General features: G+C 42.2%; 2 protein-coding genes across 2 annotated transcripts in view; both read left to right on the top strand.

Annotated features, from left to right (window-relative positions):
• SLC25A16 (solute carrier family 25 (mitochondrial carrier), member 16) overlaps positions 1-8,439 on the top strand; it is a 26,909-nt gene extending 18,470 nt beyond the window's left edge. The window contains exons 6-9 of the mRNA XM_015413910.1: positions 1,652-1,718; positions 3,583-3,745; positions 4,675-4,743; positions 8,048-8,439. Of these exons, the coding sequence (XP_015269396.1) occupies positions 1,652-1,718; positions 3,583-3,745; positions 4,675-4,743; positions 8,048-8,204 (456 nt within the window). The 3' untranslated portion in view covers positions 8,205-8,439. The remainder of the gene's footprint in view (positions 1-1,651; positions 1,719-3,582; positions 3,746-4,674; positions 4,744-8,047) is intronic.
• Positions 8,440-13,921: 5,482 nt separating this feature from the next.
• The window catches only part of DNA2 (DNA replication helicase/nuclease 2), a 33,308-nt gene continuing 32,053 nt past the window's right edge, over positions 13,922-15,176 (top strand). Inside the window, exon 1 of the mRNA XM_015413877.1 lies at positions 13,922-14,022. Coding sequence (XP_015269363.1) covers positions 13,922-14,022 — 101 coding nt within the window. The remainder of the gene's footprint in view (positions 14,023-15,176) is intronic.

Below are 15,176 nucleotides of genomic sequence, written 5' to 3'. Positions count from 1 at the left end.
CCAGGAGATCTCTGGAGGTTGAGGTTGCAGGGTCTACGTTGTGGGGGGGGGGAGGCCAGGGAGGAGAGTGAGGTCTTCCTCATTTCAAATCAGGGATGGTTTTACACAGGTCTTCCTCCTCACGGCAGTTCTTTGGGCCATGCTGAGTTTTGTTCTCATCTGCAGACATGGTTGCTCTCATTCAGCTCAGCTATTGGAAACCGTAGCCTGCCCCATCCAGACATCGTGGCAAACTATGTGCATTGAGCCGTAGGCAGAAGCAGGAAGGAATGTGTGAGCCCATATTGGTGCCTCCCATTGCCATGCCATCGTTTGGTGACTGGCTCTGGACTAGGGTTGCCAAATAATTTTCACTCACCGGCGGGGGAGGCTGCGTCCCGTCCGGGAGCAGTTTGCATGTGCGCGCGCGCCGCCGCGACATCACCGGAAGTGACGTCAGACGCCACTGACGTTGGGGGTGTGGCCGAGCTTCCCCCCCCGACGAGCTCGGCCACGCCCCCAACGTCGGCAACGTGGCTGCGTCACCTCCGGTGACGCAGCTTCGGGGGCGGGGTTCCCCCTGAGCCCCGATTCCGGCGGGGTTCCCCCCAAGCCCCGATTCCTGCGGGGCGGGAATCGGGGGCTCCGAAGCGGGGGGTTACCCGCCCCCCGGGCACATTTGGCAAGCCTACTCTGGACTGTGACCTCTGCTTTAAGCCAGTGAGTCAGTTTGGATACGAAGAACGTGCTACGGGCTTCCATCTCCCTTCCTTCTCTTGCACAATTTCTTTCTCTTCCACTTTTTTTCATAAGCTACAGCTTTTTCATATTCAAACTGAGCCAACCAATAGTTAGTTAGGTTTGGGTTTACCATAAAACTGTGGTTTCTTGAGAGAGAGTAAGTGTGAGGAGGGCACAATGGAGGCAGGGAGCTTATGAACATGCAGTTTGGACTTGAGCATCCAAGCTATAGGCTTGCCATTTCATGCGTACTGACCTGGTGTTTGTTCAGAGAAAAAAAATGCTCTAGGATATTGGGTAGATAAAGACATATTCTGTTTTTTCTGGCATGAGTCCACTGAATGTGTCTACTGGTCCACATGTTTCTCAGAGAAGTGCAGATATATAATAAACTGGTAGAATTTTTAAAGTGCCTTTGAACTGTTCCTCTTTTTCCAAAGGAAAACATTTCTATAAGCTGAAATAAATAGATTGTAATATAAAGCACCTTGTCATCCATGGGGTTTCCCCCAGTAATTTCTTCTATAGTCAAGGAACTCTGTGTATAAGGTTATGTCTGCTGTAGTGTCATTCCATTTCTGTAGCAAACAATTTGAGCGTAGCTGGTGTGCAAAGAACCTTGCCAGTTGAACACAGTTAATATTGTTTGGGATAACTGTGCTCTGTAGATGTTGCTTGCCAGCAAAATCGTACGATGATATTGGCTTGCAATAAGGACAGAAGCAGATTAGGCAACAAGAATCAGGCTTGTCTCTGAGAGGATCACATGTGAATTAATGAAGACATGCTCATTTTGGGTACCCAAACTAAAGGAAAAGGTGGCATTTTCCACTGCTCAAAATACCTTTCTAATGTGTGTCCGTTTGGTACCCTGTGCATTTAGATATTTAACTATTATTTTTATTCTTGTCTTCTATGACTTACTAAAAAGGAAGGTGGCATGCAAGGATTTTATCGAGGGCTCATGCCAACGATAGTAGGAATGGCTCCATATGCAGGTGAGTGGAACTCAGAATGTGACTTCTTCCAGATAGGCCTCCTCAAATGAATCCTGTTTGCAGAATTTTGCTTTGCTTCCTGCAAACATAAAATTATATATGATTACTGCATCTAGAGTTTGTATACATATTAGCAGTCAAAGAAATTGTAGAAAAGTGGCTGTTATAGCAGGGAATTTGACATTAGGCTTACTCTTCTACTGTTTTCCCCAAACTTCTTGCTAAAATAACTTATATGACACAATCCCCAAAGTAGACAAATATAGAAGACGGTAGTAATTTACGAAGCTCTCTCACTAAATGAGTCTGCCCTCTAGTAGTTCGAAAGATCTGTATAAGTTCAAAGTAAACACTGGTTGAGCAGTTGAACTAAGCTGTATATTACTACTACAAAATGTTACAGAATGCACAAAATGAAACTGTAAAACTAATTGAAGATATGCAACCAAATGCATATCCATGGGCACTTTTAAAATTTAATTTTAAGCAGAGTTTTTATGTATTTTTTTTTTTTTCGTATTTGTATTTCTTGGCACCCTACTCTGCATTCTGGGTTTTATAGGCTCTTCCTCTACCCTGCAACACCCTAACATTGTGTATGGTTCCTCCTGCCATTGGGTCTTGGCTCTGGGATTGGTTTAATTTTACTATCCCCTAGAGTCTTGCTTTGTACAAGATTAGATCTGTAGTTCTGCCAGCTATCGGAAGTGCCATCCTTCTCAAATCCAACAGAACTGCCTTTATATTGGGATAAACTTTGTGTCCCACATTCCAGTTCTTATATGCAAAATGCCCCATTTCCAGACTTGTGTAATGATAGGTGTGTCTTGTACTACATATGTTCCAAATGTCAGCTTTCTGGATAGTCTGGAAGTACCATCCCCGTTTGGGAACATACTTTAAATCTTCCCTTTTTAAGGAAGTGGAGTACAAATGTTTCACTCTCAGGTTTTTCCACAAATACAAATGTTGTGGACTACATATATAAGAAATTTCAAGGTTCTAGCTTATTGGGTACTACTCTGACAATTTTGACGTCCCCTATTTATCTTAACAAGAAAAGCATCTTGGTTTATTGCCTCTGCTGCTAATTCACCTTTAGTCATAGGTGGCATCATTTTCTCTAAAATAGTTGTCTAGGCTCTTCATTGCAGCCATATTCTGGTACAGTCCAGTTCAGAAGTATTACCTGTTCTAGAATGGAGGCAAGCATTGTTGGAGAGATGGAGAATTGTAGCTTCCCTTCCCTTCCCTTTTTGGGGAGAGTTTCCATTCTTTCTCTTTCCTCCTCCACTTTAAAATCCAGTGTAATCTCTTCAGATTAATTGCACAAGAAAAAGAGAGTGCTTGGAAAGAAAATGGACAGTTATTATGGTTCTGGAAAGGAGATACTCATTCCATACCAATATGGTACTGAAGGGAGATACTCATTCCATACCAATTCAAGATATGTATTGCCGTTTGCACATAGGGTACCAAGTTTGTCCTATAAGTTGAAATGGAGCATACTTGCAAGGTCGACATGGTTTCGGTTTATCTATTAAAGAGAATTTGATAGATGCAAATAATAATATTCATTTTTGTCAGAGTCTAATAAAAAACCTGAGAAAAACTTTGCATATGATTATCCTCATTAAACACATAAGACATGACCTAACCAAAGTTAAGCATACCTAACAGCTGTTGATTTCAGTTGGAGCGAGTTAAGCATATTCCTAACTCTTAAATAATTATTCTTAACTCTTAAAATAAGTGGGCCTTTGAAAGTGCTTGACCATGGCTGAATTGTGCCTGCGTTGTTTTAAACTGGTCTGTAGCTTTTTGTTGAGGTAATGTTTCCATAAAGTTACATTTTGCCTTTCAGGTTTCTCATTTTTTACCTTTGGTACCTTAAAGAGTGTGGGACTTGCCCAGGCACCTACCTTGGTTGGGAGGCCTTCCTTAGATAATCCTGATGTCTTAGTTTTGAAAACTCATGTAAATTTGCTGTGTGGTGGCATAGCTGGAGCAATAGCACAGACGATATCGTAAGTTGTGTTTGTACTTTACTGCACTTAACATAGAATTGTTAGGATCTTTTGCATTAGGAACTATTGCTTCTGATATGTTAGAAAAGACGAAGTTTTATCTTGGTTTGCTGTTTATGACTCTGGTTGCAAAAACAGTGAAGACAATAAATAAATAACTTGGTCATAATTTTAGGACTCAGTCATGCTCTTAATGGTTTTGGAGGGACTGGAATTTCTTCCAGACCACCAGAAAAACCCTCCAGCTTCCTACCTATACTATTAAGACTATATATTACTTTATAGTGCTGTCAATAATATATTCTGTTTTGCGGAGTGTTTTGGGAGAGTTGTTCTTCTGCTGTATTTTCTACTCCCAAGAAGGCCTTTCTGAAATGATTTGATGTATTTAAGCTTACAGATCCAATGAGCAACTGCTTCCTCACTGTTTCCATGAGGCTTTCATTGGAGTAAAGTTCAATAGTCTATTCCAGATGCAACTTGTGGCCTTAATGCCGTAGGTGATGCATTGAGCCATATTTGTCAAGCTGGGTCTTAGAGAGGAGCAGTGAATTGTTTTGGAGCTCTTCGTGTTGCAGCTTTGCTGAAGTTCAGCATGGACGGACATAGTTAGGGAATCACTGGGAGCCCTACGTAAAGTCAGAATATTAAGGGAATAAAAATTTTTAAATATGCATCAAAACACACAACTTTTCCTAAGAAATGTATGGAAAATCTAACTTTTAAAAACTTGGAATACAAAAATTGTAATGTAAAATTATTTTAACTCTGTGCATTATGAAAGACTGATTATCTAATATTTTAAATGCTACGTAATTGATATAATTTCTTATGTAATCTTCTAAATGTCATTTAATTGATTTATGCTTGTAACTCTGTGTGTTCCTTAAAAACAAACACATACCTGTGTTCCTCTCCTTTTCTTTCAGCTATCCTCTTGATGTAACACGTAGACGAATGCAGTTGGGAGCAGTGCTTCCAGATTCTGAAAAGTGCCTGTAAGTTTAATAATTAACACTAAAATTAAAAGGTGTGCCTAGCCTACCACTTTTTAACTTTCAATCAACACTATCTAGTATCCTTTCTGTGATACAAAATGAAATGTATTGAGAATTACAAAATTAGTTCCAGAAGCTGCTTATAGTAATTGAAACCAATGCAAATACCAAATAAAATATGATTAAAAAGGGAGATCTTGGTCCAGGCATAATGGTGGGCTGCCTGGCTGCAGTCTGTTCTGCTTCTGGCTTCAGTGATGGCCACTGGTCTCTGAGAAGAGGGAGAGCTCTCAGCTGGGGATGGATCACACACAAGAGAGGGGTGCCTGGTTGCTATCCGTGCTCCCTCCAAGCTGTGGAGTCTTGTGAGCAAAAATTCTACTTTGTGAGCTACTGGCATTGAAGTTGTGAGTGGGCAATTTGGCTACTGCATAAATTAGTTTGCTCTGGAGCCATCCTTCCTGATCTAAGACAGAAATGTGAGCTGGAGGCTTAAAAACTGTGAGCTAGCTCACACTAACTCAGCTTAGATGGAACACTGGTTGCTATCTCTTTTCCATCTGGCCTCACTGTTGCAAGCTGGTATATTGAACAAAAGTGAGTATGCATGTCTGAGTCCATGATCAAATTTCCTTTTCATCCTTCATATAAAGATGCTAGCTCAGTTCAGAAGTAATACCACTTAATGGCAGTACATAAACAAGAGGTGTGATCTGTGTTCCCCCTTTCATCCCCCATCCCTCATATACTATGATAGTTAATTACTGCTGCTTTAGAGCAAACCATAGTTTGCCATACACTAAGTGGATGAGAGCGTGTGAATCCTTTATCTGAACTGAGCCATGTTGCCTAACTGATGTGTACAGTATCAAAAATTGTCAGTTTTAAGTAGGCGATGCTCATAGCCCAGGCTTTCACCCTCTCACTTCCTGTAGACAAGGCTATTTTGCTAAACTGAGTTCCAGAGGGATAGCCGTGGACCCTGACCTGGATCGCCCAGGCTAGCCTGATCTTTTGAGGTCTCAGAAGCTAAGCAGGGTCAGCCCCGGTAATGACACAGAGGCAGGCAATGACAAACCATCTCTAACGTATCTTGCCATGAAAACCCAACAGGATCATTGGAAGTCAGCTGTGATTTGAGGGCAGAAAAAGCTGCTGTTAATCACAGTGGAGCCAGTACTCACAAACAGCAGATGAAGTCCTGAGCTGTTCCAGTCCAGACTGCAAGAGGGGACCATGCATGACTGAACACTCCTCTTCATAGAAATAAACCCCCCAGGCGTGCCTAATAGAAGGAAAGCCTTTCTCTTAATCATGTTCTAAAACTGGTATGCACTTTCATTATCTGAAGCAACCTGCCATTAGGAAAGTTTCTTGTGGCTGCCAGATTTGAGGCGCAGTTAAGAAGAGCGGAGTAGGAGAAGGGCAGCTCTGAACCACAGGGCATAATCTGCCAGGAATTGTCCTTGTGCGATCCCCACTGAAATGAACAGAGTAGTGCTCTGTAGGGATGGGCATGAACTGGTTCACGAGCCAAAATTAAGCACAAACGTGGCCCAGTCTGGAGCCCCCAAAACGATGTTTGGGGAAGGCATCTTCCCTGAACGTTTACTGGACTTATATTTTGTTTGGCTGTTTCGGCCATTTAAACCAAACAGCGGAGGGGTGCTTGTCTGCGGCTGACCTGTTAAGTAGAAATGGCTACAAGCCATTTCGCCAGTGGATTTCGCTTCCCCCCGTTTCCAAGGGGGGGGAAGCAAAATGGATTGGGGAAATAGCTGCCAGACATTTCACCATCTAGTTTCGCTTTTCCCCTGCTTCTAAGCAAAATGGACTGGTGAAATAGCTGCCTAGCGCCTGGTCCACTGTTAGGTTTAAATGGCTGGCAGCCATTTCAGCCTAGCAACTTCCCCCAGCTTCCAAGTGGTGGGGGGAAGCGAAACGCACTAGGGAAATGGCTAGCAGCCATTTCAGCCTAGCGACTAATAGGTGCACCCGCCCCGCTGTTAGGTTGAAATGACTGAGCCATTAAACCCATCGGTTTCGGGGGCCCCCCCACTTTGAAGTGAAACAGATGGGTTAAATGGCCATGAGTCATTTAACCCTTCCTGGCAATCCCTCCCTTTCTCCTGGCCATGGCAATCCGCAGCTGGGAGAAAGGGGGACCCAAACTGGCCAGTTTGGGGCATTTTGAGGTTGGTTCAGGGACCGCCCTGAACCGCAGTTTTTAGGCTCGTACCCATCCCTAGTACTCTGTACATTCCTCACTCATTTCTGAGGGGCTTGTGCAAGAGAACTGCCTGGGAGATTGTGTTCAGAGTTAATTAATTGAGGTGGTCCCATAGAGATTTTTGGCCAGAGACACCAAAATGTCTTGGGCCTTCCCTGAAGGTTATAGTTCTAATACAAATCTGGTTACATCGGAGCCACTATAACTTTGTAGCCATAGACATACAGCATCAACATCATTTCGGAATGATTCCAGTTGCATCAGTGTTCCATCTGTGGAAAGCTTCCAAACTCACAGGATGCTTTGGGGAAATATGTAGGTGCTCTGTCCATCCAGTGAAAAGTAGCACCCCCCCAACCCCCCTCCCAGTGTATTAGAATCAACCAGAGTATCACAGAATAGTGAATGAAAGCTTTTGAGTTACCCAGAACACTTCATCAGGCTGGATGTTAAGTATTAAAAGGGGTGGGAGATATTTAGTGGCGTGATACACATGAATCTGCTTTATACTGAGTCAGGCCCATGGTCTATCAAGGTCTGTCCTGTCAGACTTGCAGCAGTTCTCCAGGGTCCTATCACCTACTGCCTAGCCCTTTCAACTGGAGATGCCAGGGATTGAGCCTGGGCCCACCTGCATGACAAGCAGAGGCTCTTCCACTGAGCCACAGACCTTCCCTCTGTTGGAAGAGCCCAAAGCGTATCATTTTCTTAAACTGGAACCAGGAAGTGTCACAGACTTGATTAAATGGTGCTGTTCCACTTGGACTGTGAGAGAGGGTTCACAAGACTGAATGCTCCTTGGATTTAAAAAGCCAAATGAAAACCTGGCGGGTTTCAGGATTACTCAGAGGCCCCAGGAGTGAAGAAGCAAAAACAGAGTTTCTCCCTTTGAAAGTATAAGAACTAGGAGTTCATCAGAACTCTCCTCCACTTAAGATTGTGGTAATAACTTCATAGGAAATTCAAATATTGCTTTATTGAATTTCTTGCTTTTTGAAAAGTTTGTAAAAGCAGAAAATTGAAAATGTCTTTATTTCTAAGTAATAAAGATTTACTCTCTTTTTATCTTCCTAGTACAATGGTACAGACATTGAAGTATGTTTATGGAAACCATGGAATACGAGGAGGATTATACCGTGGCTTATCCCTGAATTACATCCGTTGTATTCCTTCACAGGCAGTGGCCTTCACTACGTATGAACTTATGAAACAGTTCTTGCACCTAAATTAAAAACAGAAACTTAATTGAAAAGTGCTTCTCTTTTTGTTGCATTTAATGGGCTACGTTTCCCATTTCAAATAATTATCACTAGAGAAGTAGTGGTATTTATATTCCTTTCTTTTACCAAAAAATGAAGAATGGTGTAAAATTGGAGAGATGAAGCTTGGAGAAGATACGTGGGCACTGAACAAATAGCACCTGAACATGTAAACCACTTGATCAAAATACAGTCAGATTTAATAAACAGAAACTTATAATGGAAAGGAAAATTTTATACAGGTTTCAAACAACTACATTTTTTTCCTATTCCATTTCAAGAGTTTATTTTAAAAACTGGATGTTCAGTATATTTCTTAAAGCGCTGGGTGAATATCTTAACGGATATAATCACAACATTTATACTTGGAAACTAATTCCACTGGACTCTGTGATTCTTGCTTCCATACAAAGGTGTTAAGGATGAAATACCAGTCTGCAGTCCACAAACTACTTAGTTTAGAGTCTTTTATTGAATTCTTGTTCATGGATTACAGTCTAACAGTGTTTCTTGGATTTTCCAAATTGTACTTTTATGATACAGATCTGGGATTCAAAGTGGTCCTTAAGATCTTGCAAGGAGATTGTGCTAGTCCAATGCAATGTTTCTCTTAATCATGGACTCTCTTGCTGTATTGTAAATGTTATTGAAACTCCCTTTTGTTTCCAAAGCAGTTTGCCATGCAGCAGGCAGAGCTGGTGGTTAAGAAAATGAAGTCTAAATCCCTCTTGGGGTCACAACTAATTTAATAGACCTTCGGATCCTTGCACCTGTATTTCTATACTACGAAATGAACTAAATGTATATATTTTATTAATGTCAATAATGAAATAGTCTATGTAATCAAGTTTCCCCATATAAATTCCTTTGGTTATCTTATCTTTAAATTGTTACTGTAGGCTTAGACTTGATTTTCTAAGATTTGTTAAACTAAGACAATAAAGGGCATGAATTAACAAAAATAATTTGAATGGGTCCAATCACAAAACCTAGTACCTCTACCTACTCTGCATGCATGGTGCAATTGCAAGTTGAAGTTACTCTACTTCTTATAGCATCATATCTGAAATACATGCGTGAGTGTAAATTGGGTAATGTTTTTGCACAGGTTTTATTTTCGTTGAACAGAATGCACCTAATATAAGGCTGTGCATATTGCCTATGGAATTAGATGCATACTTTTCTGCCCTGTGGAAAGACAGGTTCATTATTGAAAAGGCGATACTATAAGACCACTATCCTGAAGGAGTTTTCGAGCAGGAATTGCTGTTAATTTCAGGATTTTCAGACCTAGCAAGTCTACAAGTACTACATATAACACCTGTACTTATCATGTTAAAGGGGTTTTTTTTTTTGTGCCTTTTATTACGACTGTGGTTGCAGCAGGGATGCAGCCTTATTAATCCTCAGTTTCTCTCTTATCACTGAAAATGGGCTAAGCTAACAGTAGGGGGGAGGGATCTTCAGCCAAATTCTGTCCCTATTCCTCACAATGATGATTGTTGCAGGGTGGACAAATTTGCTGCCTGGTGTTGGTGTGGCTATGCCTTTTTAAATAGACCTCCTCATTTTGGGCAACAGATCCTACCCTTGTTGCCTAGAGTGATGTTGCGGGGGAATATAGGAAGTTGCAGCAGGCTTAGCATAGCCAGGCACAGAGGAATCTTTAGTGCACCCCCCCACAAAAAAATCTTCTGTGATTAGAAGATTTTTCATTTTACCTTTCTATTGCAAGGAACAAATTACTGTTTAGAAGGGTTTGCTTGATGCCACGTCTTCATTGGTAAAATCAGAATTTTATGGAACGTAATTTTTTTTTGTAAAACTATATGGCAACAGTTTCCACTAATTTTACTGTAAAGTGATGTAACTTATTTATTTACTGTAAATACTGTATATGGTGCGTGAAACTGGTAACAGCTGTGATATCAAAACTAGCAGGTATGAGACGGATATTGCTTATGGTCCACAGCTGAGATATATAAGCTCATGTTCCTGTGATTCTTTTTTGACTGAAGTTTATATTTTTAGATTAATATTATAAATTGGCAAAACAGTTATTGGCAGAGAGATGTATCTATTTTTTATTTCAAAACAAAAGTCTTGGATAGCAATATGACTTTACAGTGCAATTCTATGGAGAGTTATTTCAGTCTAAGTCCCCTGAAATAAATTGCCTCCAACTGAAATAATTCTGCATAGGGTTACACTGAAGTGTACCAGCCAACATAAAAGCATGTATTTGGAATCTGTACTCTTTGTTCGTTTCTTGTAAGTTGAATGTGTTTGATTAAATGATATTAAAGTGACTGCAATTACATTTTGGCTAGCCTTTGTATGTCTCTTTTAAAAATCCAGATGCATAGTTTCTACTGCAGAATATAGAAAGATAATGTCTATGACATGGCAAAGTAGTTGGGTGAACAGATCAATTAAGGCCTTGGTATAACTGGGGGGGGGGGCTGGGGCTCAGGTGTGAAAACTGCTTGGCATGCAGAAGGTCCCAGGTTCAATCCCGTGTCTCCAGCTGAAAGATCTAGCAGTCAGTGACGTGAAAGACCTCTGCCTGAAATCCTGGAGAGCTGCTGCCAGTTTGAGTAGACAATGCGGACTTTGATGAACTAAGGGTCTGATTCAGTATAAGGCATATGTTCAGTTTTCACTCCAGTCCTAATACATATTCAGTGGAACCTATTTCCAAATAATTGTGCTTAGAATGGCCGTTTAATGGATTTTTCTTCTTTCTACATGTTAAATATGACTGGCAATATTGCTTGCTTCTCCTGGGCAACCAGAATTTTTTTTTTTGTGATCTCAGTAATGATGATTTAGTGACTTGAATATGTGCAGCCTCTTTTCAGCAACTTATCAGTAAGAATAGCTCATGGATACGATGATAGTCACTAAATTTACAACTGTAAACATTTTTTTAAAAGCCACTTCTTTGAAACCAAAGGAAATTCCCATGGGTGTCATATGACAAGTTTTAATTTTCCAAACAAATAAGAAATATTTCCCTTCAACATTTAACATTTAATGTTATTCTTTCTTATGTTACTAGCAGATAAGTATGTTGGTCCATGTTCTTGGTGACAGTTGAAGCCTTTTCTTCTGAATGACTCTGCCACTGAAAATGTTATTTAGTTTACTTTACAAAATTGTAGGTCCTGCCTTTCTGCCCTCACAAGGTCCACCAAGGCAGCTGACAAAACATACATAATCATGTGTAGTTTTGGGAGGGCTGATTTTAACATCATTAAAACAATAAAAAGTAAATACAAAGACATAAAAACAATTAAAACATTGGTCAGGCAGGAGGGATCACTGAGGGAAAGCCAACCAAAATTAAACCCCACTAGCAAAAGATGGCAGCAGAAAAGGACAGACAAATCTCCCTGGGGAGAGTGTTCCAGAGTTTTGGTGGCATGACCAAGAAGTCCCTCTCTTGGGTTAATCTACCCAATCTCAGAAGGCAAGGGTGCATGAAGCAGGGCCTCCAAAGATGACCATAGTGATCAGGCAAGTTCATAAAAGAGTAGGCTGTCCTTCAGGTAAATTGATCCCAAACCATATAGGGCTTTGAAGTTCAAGACCACCACCTTGAATTGTGCTCCAAACCAGACTGGGAGCCAGGACTGGAGTCATATGGTCCTGATGACCCTCTCCAGTCTACATCCTGGCTGCAGCATTCTGTACCAATTAAGTTTCTGAACACTTTGCATGGGCAGACCCACCCAAAGCACACTGCAGTAATCTGATCTAGATGTAACCAGGGCATGCACCATAGCGGCCAATCTTTTCTGCCCTAGTGCTAGAAGTAGAAAAATACAGACTGGTTTTTGCTAAAAACCCTGAGGCTTCAGGTCTGCATGGCTGCCCTATCATGTTCCAAAAGAACAACATTAGCATTGCTGTTGAATTGAAAATGACTCATTTACTAGCAGGTTACTATGGAATCTTACATGCCCACAGCTACTCTTGCTCCCATACTCAGAAAGACCAAGTCAGAACAGTGTCCCCTACTTCTGAAGGACCAGAATGGGGCCTAGTATTTTCAGTACAGGTCCTTGGCAGAAAGAGAACATATTTTTCAAGTTTTGGTGGAATAATAATAATTGTATGACATTGTGTGTAAAATAGCCAGGAGATCCTAAGAATGTCTGGCAGCCAGGTCTAGGTCTTTTAGCGTTATATACCACTAGGTGGCGAGCTAGGCAAGAGACATTTCAGAGGTGGTTGAAATCCTACTGACACCACATTTTGGTCTTCCCCTTTACAAAATTAGTATTTTTAAAAAATGAGAAAAAAATACTATGTACCATTGATAAAGGCAGGGACCTGGTTTGGTCCAATGCATTATTTTTATACTTCAAGTGCCAGGAAGAAAATACATTATAATGAAAATGGCGCAGCTCATCTTCTATCATGTTCATTCATGGAAAAGTTTGAAATGAAGACTCGGTATTCTCAACCACTTTTTTTTTGTAACATCCCCTTACCTTTCAGTGGTCAATTCTGTAGGGTCCAGTGTCATCCAGGCATGCACAGAAAATGCTTTGCAGTGTAATATTGACATTAAACATGGTGCTCTGTGTGGATTTAAGTTAAGGTGGTTTTGTACTTACTGACACATCACGTCTTGATATACTCCTTAAGCAATGAAGATGCACATGTGAACAAACCTGGTGCTGTTTCATGGTTACTTCTAAACTGGTGTGAATGGGGCCAGGTTTCTCTGGATTGTACAATATACCTTTAATTTACATGACAAAACCTCCACTAGCCCCAGGGATTGTCCTTGTTTTTGGCACATTCCACAAAAACCTAGAACTCTGATGCTCAGTGTGTGATGCCAGTGTATTTCTTGACACACGCCCCTTGCTTCTTTCCCAAAGCAAAGAGCCAATGTTACTTTTTCTGTGCTTCAGAAGATCTAAGAGGGTATCGCCTTTTTTGTTGTTGTTGTTCAGTCGCGTCCGACTTTTAGCACCCATTTTGAAACAGCTGCCTCCATCACAGGGGATATGATTGGCATGGAATCTCTAACATTTTCTAGAATTTCCCAACATTTCGTAACTAGTACCCAGCTATTTTGTTGTATAACCCCACTTAGTACCTGTACTACCTGTACCTGTACAGGTACTACCGAATCCCCCCGACCCCAGTATCCGTATTCTTTCCCCTCAGCTTTCTTCTCCACTCCTTTTTGGAACCATTTCTTTCCAGACTTGTACTGAAGTTACTTTGCGCACTAAAAATACAAAGACGCTAAAAATGGCTCTTGTGATGTATGTCAGCTCTCCAGTCAATAGAATTCACTTGTCAGCACTTTTGTGTGCCTGGTTCCGATGAGGTCGGCAGAGTTCACACGGAGTGGAGGCGACAGTGCGCGATGCAAAGAAGGCAAACGAGATATGGGGGGGCCCCCGACTCCTCGAGTCTGTAGATATTTTGCACATGGCGCACAGCTGTTTTAAGACTGGCAGGCCGCCCCTCCGCAGTTAAGCAAACCGCAGCCTCCTTCCCGCGCGCGCAAAACTCGGGGAAGACACCCTGAGCGGCGTCTTCTCATAGGCGAGCGCGGCTGCGGCGCCTGCGCCTTCCCCCAGCGGGCGGGGCTTAGCTCTTGGGTTATGTGCGGGAGGGTCGTTGGCTGGCTGTGCGATGAATGGCGGGCGTCCTTCTCGGCATGGCGGGGGCCCCGGAGGAGAAGGCAGAGATGGATGATGACGCGGTGCTGGAAGAGCTGATGGAAAGGAGCTTCTTCGAGGACGCGGCTCCCCTGGAGAGGTGCTTGCTTAGGGCGCAGCCGCAAAAGCGCGCGATTTGAATGACACCCGGGACCGGCTTTCCTTTCCCTCTCGCGTTATGGGGCTCCCCCTTTCTAATGTCATAGCCCCCCCCCCTTTTTCCCCTGTAGAAATGTTTTCCCCCTCCCCGGTGAAAGAAACAAGCTGAAATGTTGGGAGAACTTACATATTGCGGATATCTTGATGGATTCTTTGAATAGACACGTAACATTCTTTTGCGGGATCGGGACGGGGAAGTTTTTCATTTACGGAATTCCTTTTGATTAGTTGACTTGACTGAATCATAGAGTTGGAAGGGATCTCCAGGGTCATGTAGTCCAACCCCCTGCACAATGCAGGAAATTCACAAATACCCTCCCCCACCAACCCCTCCCTGCTCCATGCCCAAAAGAGGGCAAACCCCCCCAAACCGTCTAGGATTCCTGGCCGTGGCCTGGAGAACAATGGCTTCCTGACCCCAAAGTAGCAATCAGCATTTTTCTGGGCCACAGGGAAAGAAAGGGCCACAAGAACTATTTTATTTATTTATTTATTTATTTAATTAATTCCACTTATACCCCGCCCTCCCCGCGTACGGGCTCAGGGCGGCTTACAACCACAAGGCACAACGTGCGATAAAAAACAATAAAACAATTTAAAACAATCCACACATGGGACACGCCCAAGGATCCCGCATGCCTAAAACCCTCTCTCTATATTGCTGCCACTCAACCCTTCTCATGATCTGCCTAAGTTCACAGAATCAGCATTGCTGTCAGATGGCCATCTAGCCTCTCTTAGAAAACCTCCAAAGAAGAAGAGCCCACCACCTCCCGAGGAAGCCTGTTCCACTGAGGAACCACTCTAACTTCAGGAAGTTCTTCCTAATGTTTAGCCAAAAACTCTTCTAATTCAATTTCAGCCTGTTGGTTCTGGTCCGACCTCCTGGGGCAACAGAAAACAACTCCGTACCATCTTCTGTATGACAACCCTTCAAGTACTTGAAGATGGTTATCATATCACCTCTCAGTCATCTCCTCTCCAGGCTAAACATACCCAGCTCCTTCAACCTCTCCTCATACGAGTTGGTCTCCACAGACCCCTCACTACGTTTGTTGGCCTTCTCTGGACACATTCCAGCTTGTCTATATCCTT

The sequence above is a fragment of the Gekko japonicus genome, unplaced genomic scaffold (assembly GCF_001447785.1).
Source record: "Gekko japonicus isolate JY-2015 unplaced genomic scaffold, Gekko_japonicus_V1.1 scaffold1178, whole genome shotgun sequence".
In the NCBI taxonomy this organism is placed as follows: Eukaryota; Metazoa; Chordata; class Lepidosauria; order Squamata; family Gekkonidae; genus Gekko; species Gekko japonicus.
This window is presented reverse-complemented; position numbering and strand designations above follow the sequence as displayed.